The sequence below is a fragment of the Delphinus delphis genome, chromosome 14 (assembly GCF_949987515.2).
Source record: "Delphinus delphis chromosome 14, mDelDel1.2, whole genome shotgun sequence".
Lineage (NCBI taxonomy): Eukaryota > Metazoa > Chordata > Mammalia > Artiodactyla > Delphinidae > Delphinus > Delphinus delphis.
In genome coordinates this window covers 81,003,028-81,030,974 of record NC_082696.1, presented here as the reverse complement: position 1 = coordinate 81,030,974, position 27,947 = coordinate 81,003,028, and the positions used below count along the sequence as shown (strand labels likewise).

At 41.6% G+C, this 27,947-nt stretch overlaps 2 protein-coding genes across 6 annotated transcripts in view; one reads left to right on the top strand and one right to left on the bottom strand.

The window, feature by feature from the left end:
* SMAP1 (small ArfGAP 1) overlaps nucleotides 1–10,233 on the top strand; it is a 149,735-nt gene extending 139,502 nt beyond the window's left edge. For all 4 annotated transcript variants that reach the window (XM_060030390.1, XM_060030389.1, XM_060030391.1 and 1 more), the window contains 3 exons: nucleotides 5,457–5,628; nucleotides 6,527–6,834; nucleotides 9,253–10,233. In XM_060030390.1, coding sequence (XP_059886373.1) covers nucleotides 5,457–5,628; nucleotides 6,527–6,834; nucleotides 9,253–9,396 — 624 coding nt within the window. In that variant the 3' untranslated portion in view covers nucleotides 9,397–10,233. The remainder of the gene's footprint in view (nucleotides 1–5,456; nucleotides 5,629–6,526; nucleotides 6,835–9,252) is intronic.
* Nucleotides 10,234–10,346: 113 nt separating this feature from the next.
* The window catches only part of B3GAT2 (beta-1,3-glucuronyltransferase 2), a 78,153-nt gene continuing 60,552 nt past the window's right edge, over nucleotides 10,347–27,947 (bottom strand). Inside the window, exons 3-4 of one of the 2 annotated variants that reach the window (XM_060030395.2) lie at nucleotides 10,822–10,970; nucleotides 10,347–10,741 (exon numbers count right to left, since the gene is read on the bottom strand). In XM_060030395.2, the coding sequence (XP_059886378.1) occupies nucleotides 10,655–10,741; nucleotides 10,822–10,970 (236 nt within the window). In that variant the 3' untranslated portion in view covers nucleotides 10,347–10,654. Of the gene's footprint in view, nucleotides 10,971–27,947 lie in introns of both variants that reach the window. The other variant, XM_060030393.2, reaches the window with a different exon arrangement.

Below are 27,947 nucleotides of genomic sequence, written 5' to 3'. Positions count from 1 at the left end.
GCCTAAGAGTCACTGTCTAAAGTTTGCTAACTCTTGCTCTAGGCAAACAGTGTTTAAAATGAGTAAGTGGGAAAACTCGGACTGTTTCAGCCTTGCCTGCGATCCACAAGGTTACTTACTTCAGAGGGTTTTGAACTGTTTGGCGTGTGAACATGGACTAGAAGCCCGTAGTTCTTTTCTTGTGCTCTGTCGGGCCAGCCCAGGACAGTGTTTCCTTCCGGGTGCAGGGAAACTGAGAACAAGAAATTCTAGCAAACTCAGTACCCATATGCTTTTTTATGAAGACACGTTATTTCTTAGCCTTAAAATCTGCCTTTTTTTATTTTAATGATTTTTTAAAAAATTATTTAGAACGTAATATTAACAATAAAGATTTTTAAAAAGTATCAGTGGTAAAGAAATTTTGACTTGCCTTCTTAACTTTACATGGAATTTCTTTTTTGCCTTTATTCTTTTTTTTTTTAATTGAAGTCTTGTTGATTTACAGTGCTGTGTTAGGTTCAGGTGTACAGCAAAGTGATTCTGTTATACATATATGTTCTTTTTCAGATTCATTTCCCCTATAGGTTATTACAAAATATTGAGTACAGTTTCCTGTGCTATATAGTAGGTCCTTGTTGGTTAACTGTTTTATATATAGTAGTGTGTATATGTTAATCCCAAACTGATTTATCCCTCCCCTCCTTTCCCCTTTGGTAACCATAACTTTGTTTTCTATGTCTGTGAGTCTATTTCTGTTTTGTAAGTAAGTTCATTTGTGTCGTATTTTATTGATTGATTGATTGATTGATTGCCACACCACGCAGCATGTGTGGGACCTTACAGGTATCAAACCCGTGCCCCCCGCCCCCTGCAGTGGAAGCGAGGAGTCTTAACCACTGGAATGCCAGGGAAGTCCCTGTGTCGTATTTTAGATTCCACATACAAGTGATATCATATCATATTTGTCTTTCTCTGACTTCACTCAGTATGATAATCCCTAGGTCCATCCATGTTGCTGCAAATGGCATTGTTTCATTCTTTTTATGGCTGAGTAATATTCCATTGTATATACGTACCACATCTTCTTTATTCATACCTCTGTTGATGGACGTTTAGGTTGCTTCCATGTCCTGGCTATTGTAAACAGTGCTGCTGTGAACATTGGGGTACATGTGTCTTTTTGAATTACGGTTTTCTCTGGGTATATGCCCAGTAGTGGGATTGCTGGGTCGTATGGTAGTTCTATTTTTAGTTTTTTAGGGAACCTCCATACTGTTCTCCATAGTGGCTGCACCAATTTACATTCCCACCAGCAGTGCAAGAGGGTTCCCTTTTCTCCACACCCTTTCCAGCATTTATTGTTTGTAGATTTTTATGATGATGGCCATTTTGACCAGTGTGAGGTGGTACCTCATTGTAGTTTTGATTTGCATTTCTCTAATAATTAGAGATGTTGAGCATCTTTTCATGTGCTTTTTAGCCATCTGTATGTCTTTGGAGAAATGTCTATTTAGGTCTTCTGCCCATTTTTGGATTGGGTTGTTTGGTTTTTTTGATATTGAGCTGCATGAGCTGTTTGTATATTTTGGAGATTAATCCCTTGTCGGTCACATCTTTTTTTTGTTGTTAAATATTTCAAATATTTTTTCAGCTTTATTGAGGTATAATTGAAAAATAAAATTATATGTTTAAAATGTATAACGTAATGTGTTGATATATATATTCGTTGTGAAGATTCCTACCACCAAGTTAATTAACATATATTATCTCACAAATTTACCTTTTTTGTGTGTGAGAATGCTTAAAATCTACTCTCATTGAATTGCATTTATACAATACAGTATAATCAACTATAGCTACTATGTTATGCATTAGATCCTCAGATCTCACATCTTATAACTGAAAATGTGTACCTGCCTCCCAGCCCTTGGCAAACACCATTCTGCTCTGTTTCTATGGGTTTGCCTTTTTTTAAGATTTCACATATAAGTGATACCGTGCAGTATTTGTCTTTAAGGTGAGATATTAATATATAACTTTCAGGGACATAGGTTACTCTTAAGCCCACAACTTAGGATTCTGTTTTGGGTTTTTTTTTGTTTGTTTGTTTGTTTGTGGGGTTTTTTTGCGGTACGGGGGCCTCTCACCGTTGTGGCCTCTCCCACGGTGGAGAACACACTCCGGACGCGCAGGCTCAGCGGCCATGGCTCACAGGCCCAGCCGCTCCGTGGCACGTGGGATCCTCCCGGACCGGCGCACGAACCCGTGTCCCTTGCATCGGCAGGCGGACTCCCAACCACTGCGCTACCAGGGAAGCCCGAGATTCTGTTTTAAATTTACAAATAAGCAACTAGTTTTTTGTAGTAAAGTATAATTTTTGAGGTAAAATATTTCTCTGTCTCTAGAAAACCTGAGCCAAATGGGAATTGTTTGGATGGAAAGTTTTAATAAGAAAGAACCAATGTCTTATTAGGAAGACGAATTACGTATATTTTTATTATATATATTTATTGTCATTATGATAGTCGTTGTATAATTAACGCTGGAATTGAGCAGATAGATTTCTGAGGAATCATTAGTTTAAGTGGAGCTTCATCTGCAGCATCGCTGTTTATTTTCAGAGAAAATAGCTTTATTTTATGGCTTTGCCTCTTCTCCTCCTTCCCCCAACACGTAAAAAGAGGAACTAAGTATTGCTATTATCGTTTCAGTTAACATTAATTACCTTGTGAATGTGTGCAGCCGTGGGTATGCGTGTGGTAGTAAAAGAAGAAGTCTCACGCTAACATTTTGGGTGTGGAAAGAAGTATTTGGGATACTTGACAGTCCGAGCATGCAAAGCAGCTTCTTTTGGTCTAGCGTTCTAGCGGGCCGTTCGGCCGGCCCGCCTTCCTTAGACTCCACTGCGGGGCGGGAACCGCTCTGCAGCTGCTTGCGCGTTAGACCCCAGGCCAGCCGAGGCCCCGTGGGTTCTGTGCAGGGAGAGCAGCGAGCCGGACAGTGCGGACCTCAGCCCCCCTCAGTGTGCGTACAGCTCCTCCTCGTGCCCCCAGGGCCGCCCTGGCCTTCGTGCTGGGCCTCTGTACCTGAGAGGAGACAGGGCAGGTCTTCAAAATCACACCTCATTCTTTTTCTGAATGTTTTTGGACCAAAATGGTGTCAGTTTTATGGAGCCCTCTAAAATAATCTGGTGAACAGAATTATCTTCCCTCCAAACTACATGTAAAGACCCTAATCCAGACATTTTGTCAAAATAATGTCTTTGAAAATTGGGGGAGGGAGAGAGAAGGTGGGTTAAAGCACACATTTTACACACACACATTGTACATAGTTTACTGATTTGGTGGCTTTTTATGCTGTGAAATTGAATTGGACCTCACTAGGAATTACTCTGAACCCTGCTTCTTTCAGTCCTGATTTTCTGAGTGTGGTGCAAATTCTGGTTGGAGATTTCCCCTCACATGAATGTGAGCTGGATTGATGTGACCGTCTGCTTTCCTGTCTGGCTGTGCAGTCTTCCCTGAGGGGCTGGGAACGCTCCGCCGACCCGCGAGGACGCGTGTACTGGGGGTTGAGGGGTGTCGTTCCAGTGTCCCCCAGGGTGACACGTAGAAGCCCTCCCTTTCCTGTTCTGTCCATAATATCCACATCCCCACAGCATCTAGACTCACACAGGTGCTGTGGCCTGTCGTCGGTTTGGCCCCGGATCCCAGACGGCCAGAGAGCCTTTGCCTGGGGATCCTGCGGCCTCCGGAAAGTGCGCGCGTACCGGCAGCAGTGGCTCTCCTTTTACCTTGGAGTGGTCCTGCCGGCACGTGGGGCGCCCCCATCACCCGCCCCGTAAATGGCCGTTCGAGCACCTGCTAGCCATGCTGCCTGGCGTGGCTGTGCTTAGACTGTGTCCCTGTGGAGGCAGGCGTTCATCGGAAGAAACACACGCGTCTGGAGCACGGGGCTGCTCTAGCCTGAGGTGGAATAATAGTAGCTTTCCCAAGCACTTCAGGTTTTCTCACACGTCTGTGTCCTCCTCAGGGAACAGACCCCAGGGTTTTGAGCAGGTTTTTAGACTGAACAGAAACTAAACGTGCTGGAGGATCATTTAGTGAGGTGTGGCTGCTTTGTCACCTAGCAACACTAACAGCCAATGCTGGCGTCTGCCAAGCACTCCCTGTGGCCGTGGGGCGTGGCGGTAAGGCAGCTCCTCCCTGGGCCCAGAGGGAAGGCGGAGTGGCAGGTCCGAGGGCACTGGGGCGAGCCTGCAGGCTGGCTGCAGGGCCCACGCTCTCGGCCTCTGCCTTCTGCTTCATTGCTACGTCAGATGTATTTGATTCAAGCCTACTGTTGTATTTGAATTCCATCATGTCCGGTTTCTTACACATTTCAGATCTTTTGCAAAATTATGTGGCTTTTTTTCCTGTCTTAAAATTCTTGCTTGATATCATAATAGATTCAAAATATTGTTCTGCTTAAGTTCGTTTGTGAGCATAATGCTTGGAGGCTAATTTATTGAAAGGTTTTTTAGCCAAGGCATTAAATGTTTGATTTTTTAAAAATTCAAGCCAGATCATGCACACTATGATTTAACTCTACTTGCTGCTCACCTCATTCTGTAGTTTGAGAAGACTCTTATCCAGTTTTTACTAGTCTTCATAGACTTCTCTGAAACTCTTCATATCTAAGTCAATTCCCTATACGCAAATGTGATTGAATATTTAGTGACCGCAGAGATCATTAAAGTGAGGTGTCAGTTGTGACTGTGTAATACTATCTGTGTGCAAGATACAGGAGATGAAGTGAAATTTTTTGTTTTGTATTACAATATCCACATGCTCATTTGTATTCGTGTTCTTACCCCTGTCTACAAGCGGAATGCAAGGTGTAGGGGAGAGTGCAGTGGTCGCAGTTTTGCTGGACCTCATATCTGGGTAGACTGGAAGCATTCTAATGTTGCGGTAAAAACGGATTAGATTCGGTTCATAAAAATATCATGATGTTGCTTTTGAAAATCAAAACTTTTTTCCCCCCCCAAAGAAGACAAAATCAGCCATTGCAGGACCCTCCTGCAGTCTGCTGTAGTTGTAGAAATGTTCTTCACTCCAAGGGATGCCAGTTCTTGGCAGCAGTGATTGTGCGAACAATCAGGAGATGTGCGAACATCTCCCAGGAATGCTGGTCCTTAAGCGGCACCACATGCCTGTTGTTGAAGCCACTGTGGTCAGGATGTGGTGGGCAGAACTCAGCATCAGAGAGGTTCTATCTACTCCTTTTACATTAACAGATTCAAAATAGGAAATGTTCCTCTATCCTGCATGTAGGTTTTGCATGGGCTTTGTCAGCGATTCCCTTTAGTGTCACCATGTTACCTTCTACAGTTGTTTAGTTTCTAATTTCATAACTTCATTTGGATTTCAAGGAATGGATGAGCTGTGTTTTATTATGCAGAATTCGACAGCTTGTTTTGGTATCTGTCTCAGGGGACGTCCTCTGTACCAGCAGTTGCCGCTCTGTCTGCAGTGACATCTGGGGATCTGGATCTATTCACTGAGCAAACTACTAAGTCAGAAGAGGTGGCCAAGAAACAGCTCTCCAAAGACTCCATCTTGTCTCTGTATGGCACGGGGACCACCCAGCAGCAGAGTGCTCCTGGTAATGCATTTGAAATCTGCTTTCCGTGAATTGCAGTGACATCACTAGACGTGTATTCTTTGTGCTTATGTAATGTCAATTACATTTCTTCCTTGTTTTTTCTGTGTAGTGAGTGCTTTTGTTGTTGCGGTTTACACAACTACAAAACTGAAATGAAAGAAGCATTAGGATTAGAATGCACAAAACTTTATTCATTTAGGATTAACAAGCTGGTCGCACGTCACTTAATGTTTCACAAGCCTTATAGGACAGGGATTATCTTTGAAGAATTATTTAAATTTGATTTGCCTGAAGTTTATAACTCTGTACAGTATGGTATTCTTTCTGCACGTAAACAGTAAGTCTGAAATATCACATGAAATCAAAAAAAGCTTTGAGGTTTTTTTTTAATATATCAAAAAGAAATACTAGCACGGTAAAGATTTATGTTTACACAGTTTTAATCTGTCATTTCCTCTAAAATAATGGGCTGCATTTCACATAAGAGCTGAAATTATATGACGTCTCAGCTGCTTCCATTAAAGCCAGCGACAGTCCACTCTGACTTGTTTACTTGGTAGTGAGAGACCAGTGGTGCAAATCAGCAGAAACACAGTCTCATGCTATATAGTTTGGTCTTCACAATGGATGTTTTATGTAGCTGTTGCACAGGATTTATTTACCCTAGTTAAATTTGCTCAGGCTCCTAACTGATTTGTCTGCTTCCTGGAAGTAACCAGCCCTGAGGGTGCAGGTGTGAGCTGCTCTGAGCAACAGGAGCCAGACCAGAAGGAAAGCCTTTGCCGTGGGTAGTTCAGCAAGACGGGCTCCTGTTTCTGTGCTGACAGAGGCGAGTGCAGCGCTATGCGGTAACCCTGTTCTCTTCGTTTGTTTTCTCTGCTCGGTTCTTCTGCTGCAGGTGTGTTTATGGGACCCACAAATATACCGTTTCCCTCACAAGCACCGGCTGCATTTCAAGGCTTCCCGTCCATGGGCGGGCCTGTGCCTGCAGCTCCTGGCCTTGCGGGAAGCGTGATGGGGCCGAGCGCGGGCGTGATGGTGGGCGTGCCCCTGCCCAACGGCTTCATGGGAAACGCACAGACTGGGGTGATGCCACTTCCGCAGAGTGTGGTCGGCCCCCCAGGAGGGATGGTGGGACACGCGGGTGCAGCCCAGAGTAAGTTTGGCCTGCCGCCAGCTCAGCAGCCCCCATGGAACCTCTCCCAGGTAGGGTCCTTTCTCTCCAATTTCTCCAAAATCAGAGAAACCAGATCTTGTTTTCTAAATGGTTTTATTTGTTTTTAAATCTAACAATCTGGCAGAAAGAATTGAGTAGGGATAATGTTATAAAAGGTAAAAACTGTTTAATCAAATAGACAAATGAGCTGTCATTGTTCCTATATTTAGAATATTCTGTAGAGAATGTTAAGCATTTTTTCATTTCTGATTATAACACAGCTGTAATGGTGAATGTCCCTCATTTGTTTGTAACAGCTAGAAATTATCTTGGGCATCTTTTGAAATTAGCACCAAGCTTTAAACCCAGCCCCCTGGTGGGTTGTTTGTATAGACCACCTAGACCAACCTATTTTCACTAATAATTTTGGGGGCTCTTGGTAACTTTCACAAATTAGAAAACAACCCAGCCTCATATTCTCAGAGCACTGTTTTTGAGAGATCTAGGCTGTGCGTGGATTTATAAAAAATCTTTTTGTTCAAATACATTTCTAAAGTTGTATTTTCTTCTTACTTATAGTCACATTTATGTTTAAAAAAAATATACACTAGTTCAAGAATTCCCGTAAGATATGAACCAGTCCATATTTGTGTCTTACATCCCCTCATATTACAAAATCCTATTTCTGCCTAAGTTAGTTTAGAGCCAGGAGATGACATTTTAGTATTACCTCTTTGAAATCCATTCTGACTTTCCTCTGGCTTCACAGACAGAGGCCTCAGACCTAGGTTCGTGGTCCCACTCTTCTTCCTTGTACACTTCCTTATTTGATGTTCCTCTGGTATTTTGATGCCCTTGACTTCTGTTCTCGTCAGCATTCAGGGAATAGTATATAGCAATTTCTAACCGACATTATTAGCAAAATCACTATATATCCCATGAATGTTCCAAGTTATTTTTTACTGTCACTATTTAAAGGAATATCTATATGACATTGGTCTGTGCACTCTGGGAATCTTAAAAATCGTTGAGTGTCAAATGTCAGTAATAGCTTTTGTGCAGCCGGAATGCTGAAGCAGACCCAGCCCAGGTTAGGGTGCCTGCTGAACCAGTAAGGACTTACCCCACCTTACTTCCGGGCCCGCCGAAGGGGGTGCTCTTCTCCAGCTCTCTCTTGGTGGGGTCTGCTGGCCATGACAGGTACTAAACATCCTTCAGTACCTAGGAAGAAGCGACCTGCCCCTCCAGACACTGTGCCTCCCTCATCAGTGATGTGGTTAGTATTAGGGTTTTTGAAGAACTAAGAACTGCAGACGGTTGAACTTTATTAATACAATCCAACCCTGAGCATAGATTTTTTTTTTTAATCTTTTTTTTTTTTCTTTTTTGCGGTACGAGGGCCTCTCACTGTTGGGGCCTCTCCCGTTGCGGAGCACAGGCTCCGGACGCGCAGGCTCAGCGGCCATGGCTCACGGGCCCAGCCGCTCCGTGGCATGTGGGATCTTCCTGGACCGGGGCACGAACCCACGTCCCCTGCATCGGCAGGCGGACTCTCAACCACTGCGCCACCAGGGAAGCCCTGAGCATAGGTTTTGAATCCACTCTACTTAGTAGTAAATCTTGCCTTTCCTTCACTTACCATCAGTCTTAGAAGTGAGAGCACCACAGGGGAGGGTTAGGAGGCTTATGTACACACGACTCCAGTCTGGAAGAAAAGTACATGTAATCTTACACCTTTAGGACTCCAGTCTGGAAGGAAAGTACATGTAATCTTACACCTTTTGTCATACAATAGGCGTGTTTATATGGTTGGCTATAGCAAAAGAAAAATATGTTTTATGACCTTTTTAAATATTTATAAAGTATACAGAGCTATTTAAGACTTGAATAAAGACAGAACAATTGCCATCATATACAGTTCATAATTTTGGAGTAGTTTACTTTCAGACATTTCCTTAGTCCTTAGTAGTTAAGCTATAGTTGAAGGCATATCCTAGAAAGTATATGGTTGAAAGTACTGCTAGTATAGTCGAAAGTTCGAATAGCAGACTCATGGCACATCCAGATATGAATTCAGCGATTGCTTTGGTACTTTTTCCAGTTGTGGTTAATCTTTGGGGGACAAGAAATTGAGTCCAGAAAATGAATAAATATAAAATGACTTGAGACCACTTTATAGACAGGGTTGAAAAGCAGAAGGAAATAGCAACCAAGAAGGGAACACGGTAGCTATTTGCTTTCTGTGGAGAAAGCATCGTGTGGTCGGCTGCTTTTACTCCAGGGCTCCGACAGCTGTTCACATGGATGAAAAATACTTCGAGTTGCTATTAAGTGTCCGTGTCTCTCTGAGTAAATCAACTTCGAGTAAAGGCCCACTTCTACTAAAATAGGCTGGCCATTAGAAATGTCTAGCAGTGGCTGAAGAAACCAGGCCTGCAAAGTGAAGGATGCCTTTTGTGTGTTCACAGGTGAACCAGCAGATGGCTGGCCTGAGCCTGGGCGGCGCAAGCCCCGCGGCAGGCTTCAGCCAGCCCCCCAGCACCACGGCGGGGGCAGCGGGGTGGTCGGGGGCCTCGTCAGGTCAGACGCTCAGCACGCAGCTGTGGAAGTGACCCTGCAGCACGGCCCACCGCGCTCCCCCCTGACATTCCTGCGGAGATGCAGCCGGGTTCCCCTGTTCATTCGTGTACATAATATTTTTTTCTTTTCTCCCCATTTGTTCATATTAAGCATTATCTGATTGATTGACCGTGTTGGTCTGTACTGATGGATTAAATTTGCTGTGGTGAAAAGCAGGCTGAGAAACCATTTCATGTCGAGGGCAGCTTTTGCTCACATTTCCCAGGATTTCATAGACACCGTATCTGGGACGCTGCTCGGTCAACGTGCATGATCAGTTTCCCTCTCGAGGAAATTGTAGCTCTCATGTTTGCATATAAGGGAAGTAGCTATCATGTTTGTTAGTAATACCTCTAACAGTATGACCCCACCCCCAGATTAGCCAGTAATCCCGTAGGAAGGTACTGTATGATCAAATGTTTAATCATATAAATAGAATGTCAATGTATCACTGAGCACTGTTTTCTAGTGTATCCAGATTCTTTTATGTCATCATTCACGTCACTGTGCTGTTGCTATGATGTGCTTAACCGGGAACGTGGTTAGAGAAAGGAAGATAAACCTGGATGTTACTACGAAGTTAGTTGTTTAACGAATGTTTGAAGAAGTCAGATTTTACCTGCCTCCCTTGTAATTGGGATCTCTTCCTATGTACACGTAGCGCTAACAAACACGAGACCTTTCTCTGCACGAGATGCAAACAGGGTAACTAAACAAGCCACTTCAACCCTCGAAGGCGTATCCAGGTTTATGACAGTAATTGTGTTTACATTTTATGGTGCCTAGTACTGACAGATGTCATATCCCTGTATTAAACAGATGAATCCATAGACCTTTTTTGTGGGTTTTATTTCCTATGATGTATACTGCCACCAGTCTTACAAAAGTTACTTCACGTTGCAGAGTCACAAATTGGGAATGTGCTGTTGACAGAACACTTGTCATCTGTTTGTTTTGTTCAGTTCTACCAATTAATTATAAGGCCAAATGGGAAAAAAAAGTATGTAAGAAGATTCTGGGAATGGTACTAGCCTGCGTGCCATTAGCTGTGCTGTACAGAGACCCTCCGGGTTGCTTGTAAGGGAGCATGCAGAACAAACGGAGACAAGAGCGGCTGTCTCTACCCGTGCTCAGCTTCCGGACACAACCACCCTGTAAGCAGGTGCCCGTCGGGAGGAGAGCAGAGGAAACGGCCCCCGGGTGCCCGCAGCCCTACCCCGCACGCCCGCCAGAGCACCAGCTGCGGCTCTGTCACACCTCGATCGTCACCGTGTCCAGGTGGTACTTGGGCTCGTTGGCTAGGTTCACCTTCTCTGTCCGAGTGTGCCACACGAGGACCTGCGGGGAGGAGACCTGATGGGTAGCCACGCTCTCAAGGGACACACAGCAAAGTCAAGAGGCACGAGTGCAATGAATACCTTGGTGCAGTTACTTGCTTTCGGTTCCAGTTCTTCGACGGTCGTGATCTGCTTTAGAAAGTCAGATTCCTGCATCCCAGGCTGGGACCCACGACGCTTAAATACAGCTTTGGGGTTGGACAAGATGACTTGAAGGCTTACAGCAAATCCTTTGTGAAAGTTAAAAAAAAAAAGTCTTTAAAGTAAAATACTGGTGTACGGTGTACTTCTGTTTTTTTCTATATAATCTTGGTCACATCAAAACCCGTTTTTTTCAGTATCTACCGTGGGCCAAGTCTTGGTTCACAGAGTTGAGCAGGAGTGTTACCTGCATCATCACAGTCTCAGAAGGACAGCCCGCCTTTACAATAGAGCACGTCTGCCGCCCTGATCGAGGCTGTGTGTGGAGGGGTGGCTTCTGGACACTACGTAGCCTGTTGATGACAAAGGGTGCACGGCGCAGAGGCCGTCACAGCCCCCGCACGTTTGGCCTCTGGGAGTAACTAGAACTCAGTACACCTGAAATGCACACAGTCTCGCCCTGCCTGTCCCCGGGGAGGAGGCCGCCCCGCTTTCCTGCCTGTCCTCTGACATCTCCATGTGTTCCTACCAAAGCCAGCACTGCTCTGATGGACCCTGAGGTTAGAAGACGGAGGAATACAAGTCCGGTCAGTTAGCTGGGAAATGAATACTCTATAGTCATTTGGTATAAATTTCCAATTTGATTCAATCTGAAGAGCGGGGCGTGGGGGGCTGGAAATCAGTACAGGAGATGATATCAGGCCATTTGGCAAATTTGGTTTTTGTAGTTCATTTTTCAAGGAAACAGATGAGTGTCAATTTCCTTAAATGGTTTGGTGTTACGAAAAATCATTACTCTTTAGTCTGTAGTTTAACAAACTGTGTTACAGGCTTAGCCATTAAGCGCTCCACAAGCCGTCTCTGGAAGCAGCTGTCACAGCCGTCCTAATTGTTGTGAAAGTCTGCACCCCGACCTCTGCTCTTCACGACTAAGCTGACACTGTAAAGTCAGGCGCCCTTCCAGAGTTAGGAGGATCAGTCTCCAGGAACGTTTTCTTAGCAGCTTTTTGCCCTTCCCTACATTAACTGAGCTGATTTATGCCGCTTTATGCAAACGCATAGTTAGCAAAGTTAGTATCAAATGATTCCAGTCAGTCGCGGGGGAGCTGTGAGCAGAGCACAGCCAGCATCCTCTTAACCTCTCCAGATGCGGGACTGCAGACCCGCGCTCCCGACCCCGCCGCCCCCGTGGGAGAACGCACCGCGAAGCTGCCTACAGACACAGGCGGGTACCGCAGGTGCTGAGCGAGCCCGAACACGGAGACAGGTGCTGCGAGCGTTGTCCCGAGGCCTGGCCCGGGATCTCCACCAATCCTGGCGGGGCAGCAAGTCCCGGCAGAATTCGGAGTTAGCACCTCCGTTTTCTCATGGGTCCTTGCAGCTGAGAACCGGCCAAGTCACTCAGTCTCTCTCGATTCTGAAACTCCCCCGTTTCCTCACCCGCAAGGGTGGCGTGACACCCCCTCCCCTCACGTCTGATGTGAAATTAGTGAACAGAAAGCCTTCACTAACTGCAAAGCTCTGTTCAGAGGACCCTAAGATAGATAAATGCCGATACCATTGTAAATACTATCATGAGGGGAGGTGGATTAGCCACCGCCTATGGCTGGAGAACAGTGTTGACGGCAAGAGGCGCAGGAAAGTTCCAGGCCACCTGCGCTTCACCCCACTTGGCTAACAAGTCTGAAGCCTTCCTCGGATGTGGCTTCAACAGCCCCGGGCCCCAACAGGAAGTCAAAGGTTCAAATTAACACAAAAAAGTCACTTCTACTAGTCACTAGGTCAACTCAGATCTTAGGATGAAAAGATTTCTGGGGTTGTTTTCATGTGCTTTAAGTAAGCTTCATCCTTTTTTTTTCCTAGCTCAGAGTCTGCCCTTTTTAACCATACTGAAGCTCCTGGTATATTTCTCACATGGCCTCAAGGTACTGATTTTATTTCCCCATTCTCATTAAAAAAAAAACAGGATCCGAGTTGCGCAGAAGTCATTGTGAAAATTATATGAAGCCACTTGGATCTGACTTTCCCCATTTTCCCTCAGGCTAACACATTCATCGTCGTGACCACTGAAGGATTCAGATTAAGAGCGTCTTCTTGCTTTCTGCAGCTCAGGAATATCCTGCGAGCTCCTAAAGCAGTCATATGGCAAAGTCTACCATATAGACAGGCAGAGCTGATGGCCAGCTGTGAAACTACTCCCTGCTCTGCTGCAAGGCCCTTTCCTGGTCCCACTGCAGAATGGGGTGCAGGCTGGCAGCCCGGGGAGAGAATTGGAGGGCAGCTGGCTCACCACCGCGGCAAAGTGGTTTTCTATTTAATACAAAAGGGGGGCGGCATTCAGACACCTCCCCCTCCGCCCCCTCCACTGTCTTCACCAGGCCCTGCTCAGTGAGCTCTTCAAGGGAAGCAGGTCATAGCAGCACCGGGAACCACTCGAGAACTAGGCCAAGCCCTGGGCTGCCTTCTGGGGAACCGTCTGACCTGCTGTGAACCTGGGAGTTAGAATCCTCCCTCTGAAAGTCAGACAAGGAGTTTTTCGCTCCTAAACCATTGCTTCCAACCCAAGATAGGTACCTTGAGTTTTCTTCATTTCCAAGCACTTACGCCTCAAGTATCGTATGTACCCTTCCCTTTTGTCAGTGAAGTTAATTTAGTTTTAAAGGTGTTCTCAGAAGCCTTTGGGATACTAGGAGCTTTATAACAATCGTGGAAGTAGGAGTCTCTGTCCTGGTCAGTTGTGTAAAGAAGTGCAAATGAACACTGGTTATTCACAGTGAAAGCAGGATTTCCTGGCTTCTTCAAGTGGACAGGGTGGGTGGTGGGGACCCAGTCCCTCCCAGTCAGAAGGACCGCCCTGCTCAGTGTATGTTTACCAATGAACAGATGCAGCTCCAAGTCCATCAGGCCATTTCCACTTACTTATGGACAAGATGGCCGAAGCAACAAGGACGGGGTTTTTCCTACTGTCTTAAATAGCTAAAAACCAGACAAAACATTTGAAAAACTAGTTTCTAGCACTGGGGAAAAGGCACACAGGACAGAGATCTCTGAAAAGAAGAGACAAATGTGAGCCCTACAGTTGCCCCAGCTTCCCGCCTGAAGGCTACACCCCTGGGAGGGGAACACACACAGCTCTGCCATCTCCTTGAGCTGAGGAAACAGAATGGAGAACTCGGGGAGGCTAAGACAGCTGGAATTCAGGGGGCGTCACCCCGAGAGCAGAGGGTGCGACTGTCTGCAGAGGGCTTGCCTCAAGTCCCACTGAGTCTGGTCAGTAGATGCTGGTGAGACTCCCTGAGTTCAAGAAAGGAGCCACTGGAAGGAAACAGGTGAATGGATCAATCCCTAGAGGCCACTCAGGGCTGGGACAGGCCATGTGCCCCATGGCCAGGGCACAACGGGCGACAGCTGGGATGCTCGGAAGAGTGCTTGCACGGCCACTGGTCCACTGTGAGGCCAAACTAGCCCGAAAATGAAGGCTTAGCTGGTTTGCCCAACACTTAAAAGTAAGCCAGGAAAGGATCAAAATGTTTCTAAGTAACTTAATTATAGCCCAGAAAAAAGCTAAAAGTAAATAAATACATATATAACATGCAAACATATAATCATATACACACCCACATGTATATGTGTGTGTATATATGTAGAATAAACGTATGTTACACATTTCATATATACATATACAATGAAATATAAGGAACTAGACACATTTTTTCCCCTAGAACCTAGCAACATAAAATTTTTAATGCCTGAGATACAAAAATGACCAGATGTGCAAAGAAGCAGGAAATTACAATCCCATAATGAAAACTCAGCAATCCCACTCCTGGGCATATATCTGGAAAAAACTATAATTTGAAAAGATACACGCCTCTCAATGTTCACAGCAGCACCATTTACAATAGCCCAGACATGGACGCAACCCAAGTGCCCATCAACAGATGAATGGATAAGAAGATGTGGTATACATACACAATGGGATACTACCCAGCCATAAAAAAGAATGAAATAATGCCATTTGCAGCAACATGGATGGACTTGGAGATTATCATATTGAGTGAAGTAAGTCAGACAAGGACAAATAACCATATGATACCACTTGTATGTGGAATCTAAAAGATGATACAAATGAACTTACTTACAAAACAGAAATAGACTCACAGACATAGAAAACAAACTTACGGTTACCGAAGGGGAGGGGAGGGGAGGGATAAATTAGGAGTTTGGGATTAAGATATACACACATGCAGTAGATATAAAATAGATAAACAAGGAACTGCTGTACAGCACAGGGAACTATACTCGGTAGCTTGTAATAACCTATAATGGAAGAGAATGTAAAGAAGAATATATAAATATATAACTGAATCACTAAAAAAATGATATAAATTTCATGTGTACAACATTACAGTGTGCTCATCACCAAAAGCTGACCCTCTCTACCCATTTGGCCTTCCCTCTACCTACTTTCCCCTCTGGTAACCACTACTCTGTTCTATATATCTGTGTGTTGGTTTGGTTTGGTTTGGTTCATTTGTTTGTTTTTAGATCCCACACATGAATGAAGTCATACCATATTTGTCTTTCTCTGACTTATTTCACTTAGCGTAATAGCCCTCAAGGTCCATCCCATGTTTTCACAAATGGCAGGATTTCGTCTTTTTTTGTTTGTTTTTCTTACGTCTGAGTCCACTGTATATACACACCACATCTTCTTTATCCATTCCTCCACTGAGGGGCACTTAGGCTACTCCTGTATCTTGCCTATTGTAAGTAATGCTGCAATGAACATAAGGGTGCACGTACCTTTTCAAATTAGGGTTTTCATATTCCTTGGATAAATGTTCAGAAGTAGAATAGCTAGAAAATTAATTATTCTTAAAATTTTTTTAGGAATCTCCATACCATTTTCCATAGTGGCTGCACCAATTTACATTCCCACCAACAGTGGAGGAGGGTTCCCCTTTCTCCACATCCTCTCCATCACTTGTTTTTCTTGCCCTTTTGATGGTAGCCATTCTAATGGACGTGAGGTGATATCTCATTGTGGATTTGATTTGCATTTCCCTAATAATTAGTGACGTTGAACATCTTTTCATGTGCCTGTTGGCCATCTGTATGTCTACTCTGGAAAAGTATTCAGGATGTTTGGTTTTTTGTTCTTGAGTTGTATGAGTTCTTTATATATTTTGGATATTAGTGCCTTATCAGATGTATGATTTACAAATAGCATCTCCCATTTGGTGGGTAGTCTTTTGGTTTTGTTGATAGTTTCCTTCACTGTGCAGAAGCTTTCTAGTTTGATGTAGTCCCTATTGTTTATTTGTGCTTTTGTTTCCCTTGCCTGAGGACACACATCCAGTAAGATATTGCTGAGGTTGATGAAAAAATATACTGCCTATGGTTTCACCTAAAAGTTTTGTAGTTTCAGATCTTACATTCAAGTCTTTAATCCATTTTGGGTTAATTTTGTGTATGATGTAAGATAATGGTCTAGTTTCATTCTTTTGCATGTGACTGTCTAGTTTTCCCAACACCATTTATTGAGGAGACTATCCTTTCTCCATTGCATGTTCTTTGCTCCTTTGTCATATATTAACTGTCCTTATACATGTGGGGTTATTTCTGGGGTCTCATTTCTGTGCCATTTATCTGTGTGTCTGTTTTTCTGCCAATACTATGTTGTTTGGATTACTATAGCTTTGTAGTATAATAATTTGAAATCAGGGAGTGTGATACCTCCAGCTCCATTCTTTTTTTTAATCACTATTTTTTTTTTTTTTGGCTATTCGGGGTCTTTTGTATATCCATATAAATTTTAGAATTTTTAGTTCTATTTCTGTGAAAAATGTCATTGGGATTTTGATAGGGATTGCATTGAATAGACTGCACTAGGTGATATGGACATTTTAACAATGTTAATTTTTCCAATCCATGAGCATGGATTAACTCCACTTCTTTGCATCTTCTTCGATTTCTTTCATCAATGTCTTATAGTTTTCAGTATACAGGTCTTTCACCTCCTTGGTTAAATTTATTCCTAGGTATTTTATTCTTTTTGTTAAAATTATAAATGGCATTTCTTAATTTCTCTTCCTGATAATTCACTGTTAGTGTATGGAAACACAACAGATTTCTGTACACTAATTTTGTACCCTGCAGCTTTACTGTATTCATTTATTACTGTTTTTTGGTGGAGACCTTAGGGTTTTTATGTATAATATGTCATCTGTAAATAGTGACCGTTTTACTTCTTCCTTTCCAATTTGCATGCCTTTTGTATATTTCTCTTGACTGCTCTGGCCAGGACTTCCAATACTAATAAGAGTGGTGAGAGTGGGCATCCTTATCTTGTCTTGATCTTAGAGTGATAGCTTTCAGTTTTTCACGGTTGAATGTGATGTTAGCTGTGGGTTTGTAATGTATAGCCTTTATTATGTTGATATATGTTCCTTCTGTACCCATTTTATTGAGTTTTTTCCATGAATGGGTGTTGAATTTTGTCAAATGCTTTTTCTGCATCTATTGAGGTGATCATATTTTATTTTTCATTTTGTTAATGTGGTGTATCACGTTGATTGATTTGCAGGTGTTGAACCATCCTTGCATCCCTGGAATAAATCCCACTTGATCATGATGTGTGATCCTTTTAATGTATTGTATTCAGTTTGCTAATATTTTGTTGAGGATTTTTGCATCTATGTTCATCAGAGATACAGGCCTGTAATTTTCTTTTTTGTGTGTTTCCTTGTCTGGTTTGGTATCAGGGTAATGTTGGCTTCATTATTATTAAGTTATGAAGCATTCCTTCCTCTTCAAGTTTTTTGGGAAGAATTTGAGAAGCATAGGTATTAAATATTCTTCAAAATTTTGGTAGAATTTCTTCTTCTTTTTAGATTTAGTTGTCTGTCCTCTTCCACCTGTTATCATTTCTATTTTTCTGTCTGCGAGCTTGTTAATTCTCTCTTCCATCCGATCTGCTCTGTTTCCATTGCCTTCTAATGTGTTCTCTTCATCTCCTTTATTGGGTTCTTCAGCTCCAGAATTTTTGTTTTGTTCTTTTTTAAGTTTCAATCTCTTTGGTAAATTATTCCTTCTGTTCGTTCATTTTATTCCTGAGCTCAGTAAACTGCCTTTCTGAGTTTTCTTGCCACTCACTGACATGACAGCTCATGACAGCTGTTTTGAATTCTCTATCAGTTAGATGGCAGTATTCCGTGACTTTAAATTTGGTTTCCGGAGATTTGTCGTTTTCTTTTTGTGATGCTGAGTTACCACGGTTTTTTTACGGTACTTGACGAGTTGTTCCTTTGCTGGTGCATTTAAAGTAGCAAACACCTTTCTTATTTAGGTAAAGCTTTAAAAAACTTGATTCTAACAATTCAACAGGATAGAAATTAGAGGCTTTTCTTTTGTTGTTCAGTAAACGGCGCTACAGCACAAGTTTCTGGTTTCTCTTACTTAGGCTGCCTCTGGCTATATTTGAGAGTCAGCACTTTACCCCCTCCACAGCCCCTGCCAGAGGTGTCACCTGGTGCCCTTGCTGTTGCTGCCTCTGTCTCTGGGGTTGCTGGCGCCTTGCTGTTGCCAGTATCACTGCTGTCACTGGCATCACAGCTTGGGGCCCTGGGATGGTGGGTGCCTGCACTTTGTCCAGAGTTGCTGGGGTCAGGGGCTCTACAGCCATGAGGGGAGCTAGCGGGTGGTGGGGCAGCTGGGGCTGTGGGTGCCTCTGCCACATAAGGGGTTGTTGGGCTGCTCCTGCTGCAGGTGGGGGAGTCACACGTGCCTCCATGGCGGGGGTCAGGGTCACAGGCCCTGCTGCACCAGGAATCTGGATTCGTATGCACAGCCTCCCCTGCTGCTACCGGGTTCTCTGGGGCTGCAGGCTCACCTGCCACGCCCCCAGGGTCAGGATCACAGGCTCTGCCTTGGCCGTCTGCTCCAGGCCACCCACCTTTAGATGTACAGATGTGTGGAGATCGCTGGCATCCTGGCACGTTGGTCAGAGGAAACCTTGTAGATTGAAGGGAGAGACAAAGGGAGCATCTCATGCTGCCATGATGCTGACATCAAGCACTAAACACTTCTATTAGGTAAGAAGAAAGGTCTCAGCTCAATGAACTAATCACTCACCTTTGTACACTAGAAAAAGAAGAGTAAATACAAGCCGAAAGTGAATAGAAAAAAGGTACTGATAAATACAATCTGAAATAGAAGTAGAAAACAATAGAGAAATCAGTGAAATCAGAACTGTGTCCTTTGTGGGGGGGGGAAGTGAATAAAATTGATCGATATCTACTTTTACTTATCAGGAAAAGAGAAAACACAGATTACCAGGAATGAAAGAGGAGTATCAATACAGATTCTACAAACATTAAAATGATAACAAAAGCATATTATGAACAACTTGATGGAAATAAATTTCATACCTTAGAGAAAAATGGACAAATTCCTTAAAAGATACAGGCCATCAAGCTCGCTCATGAAAATTAGATAATCTGAATAGCCCTGGATCAATGAAAGAAATTAAGTTTATAGTTAAAATCTTCCCACCAAAACAAACAAAAAACAAAGGTAAAAAAAGACCTTCCAGGCCTAGAGAGCTTCATTGGTGATTTCTAACAAATGTTTAAGTAAGAAAGAATCTAACTTTTCCAGAGTACAGAAAAGGTAGGAATACCTTTCAAATTCTCTGAGGCCAGTAGTGCCCTGATGCCAAAAGCAAACAGAAACATTACAAGAAAACTACAGACCAGCAACCCGCATGAACACAAACAGAAAAATTCTTAAAGTTCTAACAAATTGAATCCAAAAATTAAAAAGACAACAAATCATGACCAAGTGAGGCTCATTTCGTGACTGCAGTGTTGGCTTAACCTTTCAGAATCAATCAATGTAATTCACCAAATTAAGAGGCTTTTAAAAAAGAAAGAAAAAACCCCACACCTGATTATCTCAATAGGTGAAGAAAATGCACTTGACAAAATCTAACATCTAAACATGATTTTAGGAAAGCCTGTCAGGTCTTCTCTGGTGGTGCAGTGGTAAAGAATCCGCCTGCCAATGCAGGGGACACGGGTTTGATCCCTGGTCCCGGAAGATCCCACATGCCGCAGAGCAACTAAGCCCACGCGCCACAACTACTGAGCCTGCGCTCTAGAGCCCGCGAGCCACAACTACTGAGCCTGTGTGCCACAACTACTGAAGCCCAGGCGCCTAGAGCCCGTGCTCCACAAGAGAAGCCATTGCAATGAGAAGCCTGCGCACCACAACAAAGAGTGGCCCCCACTCGCCGCAACTAGAGAAAGCCCGTGGGCAGAACTGAAGACCCAACACAGCCAAAAATAAATAAATAAATAAATTAATTAATTAATTAAAAATAAAAAGAAAAGCCTCTCAGCAAACTAAGAATAGAAGTGAACTTCCTCAACTTGATAAAGTGCATCTACAAAAAACCTGCTGCCAACAGTATACTTAATGGTGAAATATTGGGTGTTAATTAAACCACTGAAGATTGAATGAAGCAAGATGTCTGCTCTCAACCTTTATTCAACAATGTACTGGAGGTCCTAGCCTTTGCAATAAGGCATAAAAAGTAAAGAAAGAAAGAAAAGGCAAACAAATTGGAAAGGAAAAAGCAAAGTCCAGTAAACCTCTTCTTCCCCATTCAGCCACGTTAACAGCATCAGTAGTGCTTATCATTTCCTTCTACTGTGTATCAACTTAGTCTCCCCTGCATATACTTGTCTCACTAGCACATGCTCTCTTTTCTAACTACACATAATCTAATTTCAGCAAGGTTCTTACAGATAAAAACTATTTCCGTTTCCCAAAAGGTAGTTTTTGGCAACAGTTCCTTTATTGTCTGGTCACAAGAAAGAGACTAATGGCTTTTTTACTCGAACAGTCACTCGGACTAGTTGTACTAGAACACTGGGCGGCTGACACACTTCTGCTGTTGCCAGTAAGTATCAAGTACTTTCAAAAGTCTCTCTCTCTCTCCACTTTAAACAAGAAGAAGAAAAGATTCCAAGTTCCCAATTAAAATGTATACACACAATAGTCTTGGGGAACTTGTTGGAGAAAGGTATGTGTCCAACACCTCCTCTCCTCTCTTCTCTAATTTTTCTGTGGTCGACTCTCCTGTCATCTCTCTTCCCAGCAAAGCATACACTGCCTTTTGGAGTGCCATGTGGGCATGTGTGTGTGTGAGAATCTTCCCCACCCTCCTTTATTGAGATATAATTCATCTATTGAAAAATGCCTTTTTTAAAGGATATGAATTAAGTGGCTTTCGGTATAACTCTGGGCACCATTTTTGGTAAAGACTATTCTTTCTCTACTGAATGGTCTTGGCACCCATGGCAAAAACCCTTCACCATAAATGAAGGGTTTCTTTCTGGACAAGCAATTCTATTCCATTGATTCATATGCTTATCTTTATGCAGTACCACACTGTCTGTTACTTCAGCTTTATAGTAAGTTTTCAAATCAGGAAGTGTAAGTCTTCCAACTTTGTTCTTTTTCAAGATCATTTTGGCCATTGAATCCCTTGCTTTCCCATATGAATTTTAAGATCACCATGTAAATTTGGCTGCAAATAGGGCAGCCAGAATTTTGATAGGAATTGCATTGAATCTGTAGATTGGGGAACATTTGGGGAACATTGCCATTTTGGTAATATTAATAAATCTTCCCCATAACGTTAAGTCTTCTAATCCATGAACGTAATGTGTCTCTCCGCTTATTTTGTTCTTCATTAATTTCTCTCAGTAATGTTCTACAGTTTCCAGTGTACAAGTCTAATACTTTCTCTATTAAATTTATTACTATTTTATTATTTATGACACTGTTGTGAATGAAATTGTTTTTAAATTTCATTTTCAGATTGTTCATTGCTGATGTACAGAAATAAAACTGATGTACATATATTGATCTTGCATCCTGCAAACTTGATAAATTCATTTATAGCACTATTGGTTGTGTGTGTGTATGCATGCACATGTGTGTATTTCTGAGGATTTACCATGTAAGAGACCATTTTACTGTGTAAATGATCTTCCTTTCTAACTCAGATGCCTTGTATTCATTTTTTTCACTTAATTTCCCTGTAATTTATAGTAAAATGGAGAATATACAAGTGTCAAGAGGGGTCATCCTTGTCCTATTCTTCATTTGAGGGGAAAAAACTTTAAGTTTTCAACTCTTAAGTATGATGTTAGCTGTGGGTTTCTCGTAGATGCTGTTTATCAAGTTGAGAAAGTTCCTTTCCATTCCCCAGTATTGATCTTTTAGTGTTTTTTTGTTTGTTTGTTTGTTTTTGCGGTACGCGGACCTCTCACTGTTGTGGCCTCTCCCGTTGCGGAGCACAGGCTCCGGACGCGCAGGCTCAGTGGCCATGGCTCACGGGCCCAGCCGCTCCGTGGCATGTGGGATCTTCCCGGACTGGGGCACGAACCCATGTCCCCTGCATCGGCAGGCGGACTCTCAACCACTGCGCCACCAGGGAAGCCCTCTTCTAGTGTTTTGATAATGAAAGAATGTTGAATTTTGTCAGATGATTTTTCTGCATCTATTGATTTATGTGGCTTTTGTGCTTTATTCTACTGACATATTAAATTTATTGACTTTTGTATGTGAACTAACCTTACACTCCAGGGATAAATTCCATCTGGTCATGGTGTACAATTCTTTTTTATATGTTGCTGGATTAACTTTACTAGTACTTTGTTTAGGAATTTTGCATCCATATTCATAAGGGATATTAGTCTATAGGTTTTTTCCTTTGTGCTGCCTGGTTTTTGAATCAGGGTAACACTGGCCTCATAGAATGACTTCAAATGTGTTCCTGCCCTTCTATCTTTTTGGAAGTGTTTGTAAAGGAATTTTCTTAAATCCTCTTTAAATGTTTGGTAGAATTTACCAGTGAAGCCATCTAGAACTGGGCTTTTCTCTGTGTGAAGTTTTGATTACCAATTCAGTGTATTTCTTATAGGCTTATCCAGATTTTCTATTTCATTTTGAGTCAGTTTTAATTGCCTTTTGATGAACTTGTCCATGTCTTCAAGGTTATCTAATTTGTTTGCATACAATTTTTCATGGTTTTCTCATAATAAAAAACAAAAGTCTGTTCCTGTTTTCATCCCTGAATCTTGTATTAATATGAGGCTTCTCTTCTATTTCTTGGGCAGTCTAACTAAAGATTTGTTAATTTTGTTGATGCTTTTAAGGAACAAACTTTTGGTTTCTTTGATATGCTCACTTGTTCTTCTATTCTCTATATCAGTTATTTTTTCTCTAATTTTATTTCCTTCCTGCTGCTTATTTGGGGTTTAGTTTGCTCTTCTGTCTCTAGTTTCTTATGGTAAATGATTAGGTAATTTGTTTGAGATCTTTCTTCTTTTTAATAGAGGCATTTGGAGCTATAAATTTTCCTGTAAGCACTCCATAGGTTTTAGTATGTTTGTTTACATTTTCATTCATCTCAAAGTATTTTCCAATTTCCCTTGTGATTTCTTGGTATTTAGGAGTATGCTGTTTAATTTCCACATACTTGGGAATTCCACAGACTCCTTTCTGGTATTGATTTCTGACTTCACTCCAGTGTGGCCCAAGAACATACTTTGAACACTTTCAATTATTTTAAATTTATTAAGACTTGTTTTATGGCTTAACATAATACTTATTTTATGGTCTCTCCTAGAGAATGTTCAATTGTGCATTTGAAAAGAATGTGTAATCTGCTGTTGTTGGGTGAAGTGTTCTATAGATGTCTTAGGTCTAGTAAGTTTATAGTGCTTTTCAAGTCTTCTATCCCAGTTGACCTTCTATCTAGTTGTTCTATTACTGAAAGTGGAATGTTGATGTTTACAACTATTATCTTTGAATGTCTATTTCTCCCTTCAGTTCTGTTGTTTTAGCTTTATGTATTTTGGGTCTCTGTTTTAAAATGTGTGCACATTTATAATTGTTTTATCTTCTTGATAGATTGACCCTTTTTTTTTTTTAAAGGCTGTGTTGGATCTTTGTTGCTGCATGTGGGCTTTGTCTAGTTGCGGCAAGTGGGGGCTACTCCTCGTTGCGGCGCACAGGCTTCTCATTGCGGTGGCTTCTCTTATTGTGGAGCAAGGGCTCTACGTATGGGGGCTTTAGTAGTTGTGGCACATGGGCTCAGTAGTTGTGGGTCTCAGGCTCTACAGTGTAGGCTCAGTAGTTGTGGTGCACAGGCTTAGTTGCTCTGCGGGATGTGGGATCTTCCTGGACCAGGGGTCAAACCTGTGTCCCCTGCATTGGCAGGCAGATTCTTAACCACTGAACCACCAGGGAAGTCCCTATTGACACTTTTATCATTATAAAACAACCTTTTTAGTGTTTGGTAACAACTTTTGTCTTAAAGTCTATCTTTTCTGGTATTCATATAGCCACTCCAACTGTTTTTTTTTTTTTCTTTTTGGTTTCTGTTTAAATGTCTTCTTCCATTCCTTTGCTTTCAACCTACTTGTGTCTTTTAATCTAAAATGTTTGCCTTGTATATAGGATATAGCTGGATCATATTTTTCTACACATCTGTCCATCTGCTTTTTGATTGGATTGGTTAATCCATTCACGTGTAATGTAATTACTGATAAATTAAGATTTACATCTTCCAGTTTACGATTTGTTTTCTATGTGTCTAATATATTTTCATTCCTCTATTTCTCCATTACCATCTTCCGCTGCATTAAATAGGTATTTCCTAGTATACAATTTTGCTATCTACCATATCTACCCCTCCTCCTTTGTGCTGTTGTCATACAAATTACATCCATAAACGTTGTGTGTCTCTCAACCCAGATTTCTAATTATCATTTTATGCAGTTTCCTTTTAAATCAGAGAAAGAAAAAAAAGTTACAGGTAAAAATTATACTGTCTTTTGAATTTATAGATAGAGTAACTTTTACTGGTTCTTTTATTTGTTCATGTGGATTAGAGTTACTGTCTAATGTCCTTTCATTTTGGCCTAAAAGACTCCCTTTAGTATTTCTTGTAGGTCATCTTTGCTAGCAGTGAATTTTCATGGCATTTGTATGTTGGGAATATCTTAATTTCTCCTTCAATTTTGAGGGATAATTTTGCTAGATATAGAATTCTCCCTCCAGTATTTTGAATATGTCAAACCTGCCTTCTGGCTTCCATGGTTCCCATGAGAAATCAGCTGTTAATCTTTATTGAAGATCCTTTACACATGATAGGTCACTTCACTTTTGCTGCTGTCAGGATTCTCTTCAGCATTGTCTTTCGATAGTTTGATTATGATGTATGATGTACTCTTTGAGTTTATCTTACTTAGAGTCCATTAAGGTTCTTGGATGTGTACATTAATGCTTTTCATACAAATTTGGGAAGACCATTTTTTCTTCACATGTTCTTCTAGTCCTTTCCTTCTCTTTCTCTCAGACTTGTGGCATGCATATATTTGTACCCTTGACCCATAGGTCTCTGAGGCTGTGTTCATTTTTCTTCATTCTTTTCTCTTCTTCAATCATCCCAATTGACCTATCTTTAGAATACACTGATTCTTTGGTCTGCTCAAATCTTCTCTGACCCTCCTAGGGAATTTTTCATCTCTGTTATTGAACTTTTCAACTCTGGCATTTCTACTTGGTGTTCTTTTTAATTTTTTAAATTTAATTAATTTAATTTTTACTTCATTATACCCCCTATTTGATGAGACAGCATTCTCATATTTTCCTTTAGTTATTTAGACATGGTTTCCTTTGGTTGATTGGATATATCTAAAACAGCTGCTTTAAAGTCTTTGTCTAGTAAGTCCAATGTCTGGACTTTCTCAGAGACACTTTCTATTACTTGTGTATTGGCCATGCTTGTTTCTTGGCATGTCTTGTAACTTCTTGTTGAAAATTGAACATTTTACATAATAGAATGTGGCAACTCTGGACATCAGATATTCTCACCCCTCTACTACAGGTGTTGCTCTATGTTGTTGTTGCTTGTTGTTACTGTTACTGTTTGTGACTTTCTTGAACTAACTCTGTAAAGTCTGTGTTATTTGCTGTGTGTAGCCACTGAAATCTCTGCTCAGTCAGCTTACAGGTCAGTTAAATATTGGACATATGTTTCTTTAAATTCCTGGAACCAAAGAGGCTCTCAGTCTTGGCCAAGGGGCTCTGTGTGCCTGTTGGGCCTGTGTTCAACACTCAGCCAGGCAGTTTACAACTCTGCCTTAACCTTCACCACTTCCTACTTGCACAGAGGCTTGATCAGCTGGAGAGAACTCAGGGCCTTGAAACATTTTTCTTAAGCACATGCACAGCTCTGGACATGCACACAGACCTAAGCATACACATGGCCTTCTAGAATTCCAATAATATGTCAGAGCTTTTCAAAGCCGCTTATGGAATAAAATATCCCCCCAACTTTTTCTTTTAAATATTTTGCTCAGCTTAATGTTTGCCACAACTATAATCACTGCCTCATGGAGCTGTGATGGTAAACAATATTTTTTTTATTTCTGTTTTTTGTTTATTTTGGTTTTTTGGTTTTGTTTTTTGGGATTTTTGTGTTTGTTTTTTGACTTTGAAAAAATGTCCCCAGAGAAAAGGCTGTTTGCCCTGGGTGAGCTCTGAGTGAGGTCAGAAAAAGACAAGCTTTGTGAAAGGAATTTTCTAGAGAACTGTTATGTCAAATAATGGTAATTTTCTTAGAGCAGAGCTATGAATGAGTTCCAACCTTTTTCTTTCCTCCCAGTGAATGCTAGGGTCGGTAGCTGTTGATTGTCGCCATGACTGTGGGGCTCTTCTTTGTCAAGGCTACCATGGAACTGGGAAGAATGGGTGGGAATAGGGAAAGTTGAAACAATGCAATACTCACTGTTTTACAAAGGTAATAGCCATTTTTCTTGAATAAACACTCTCCAGATTGATGTACACCTTGGGTTAGTTTCCATGGTCCTGAAAAAGTTGATTTTGACAATTCTTGCAGTATTCTCATTGCTTTTATATAGAACAGGCTCTTCAAAGATCCTTACTCTGCCAATACCAATGAGGGCACTGCCTTTCTTTTTACAAACCCCCAGTCCCATTATAATCCTTTGATGTGGATAAGCATGGAAGAAGAAGCTACAGTTACATAGGGCATGAAGGTTAAAAATGAACAACTGCTGAGGAATCAAAAAATACCTTGAGACAAATGAAAATGGAAATACAACATACCAAAATTTATGAGATATAGCAGAAGAAGTCCTAAGAGGGAAGTTCATAGATATAATTACCTACACCAAGAAATTAAAAAGATCTCAAACAATCTAACTTTATACTTCAAGAGAATAGAAAAAGTACAGATAAAGCCAAAAATTAGTAGATGGAAGGAAATAACAAAGATCAAAGCAAAAATCAATGAAGCAGAGACTTAAAAAAAATGAAACGAAGACCTGGTTTTTTGAAAAGATAAACATAATTGACAAACCTTTATAGCTAGACTCACCAAGGAAAAAAAGAGAAAGGACTCAAATAAAATCAGAAATGAAAGAGGAGATATTACAACTGATAACACAGAAATACAAAGGATCATAAGAGACTACTGTGAATATATACACCAACAAATTGGACAACCTAGAAGAAATGGATAAATTCCTAAAAACATACAATCTACTACAACTGAATCATGAAGAAATAGAAAACATGAACAGACCAATTTCTAGTAGAAGATTGAATCAGTAATCAAACACCTCCCAACAAACAAAAGTCCAGGACCAGAGAGTTTCACTGGTGACTTCTAGAAAACATTTCCAAAGAATTAATACCAATCCTTCTCAAGCTCTTCCAAAAACAATAGAAGAGGGACCACTTCCAAACTTATTTTCTGAGGCCAATATTACCCTGATACCATAACCAGACAAGGATACCATAAGAAATGAAAATTATAGGCCAATATCCCTGATGACATAGATGCAAAAATCCTCAACAAAATATTAGCAAATTGAATTCAACAATACATTAAATGAATTATACACCATGATCTAGTGGGATTTATTCTGAGGATGCAAGGATGGTTCAGTATCTGA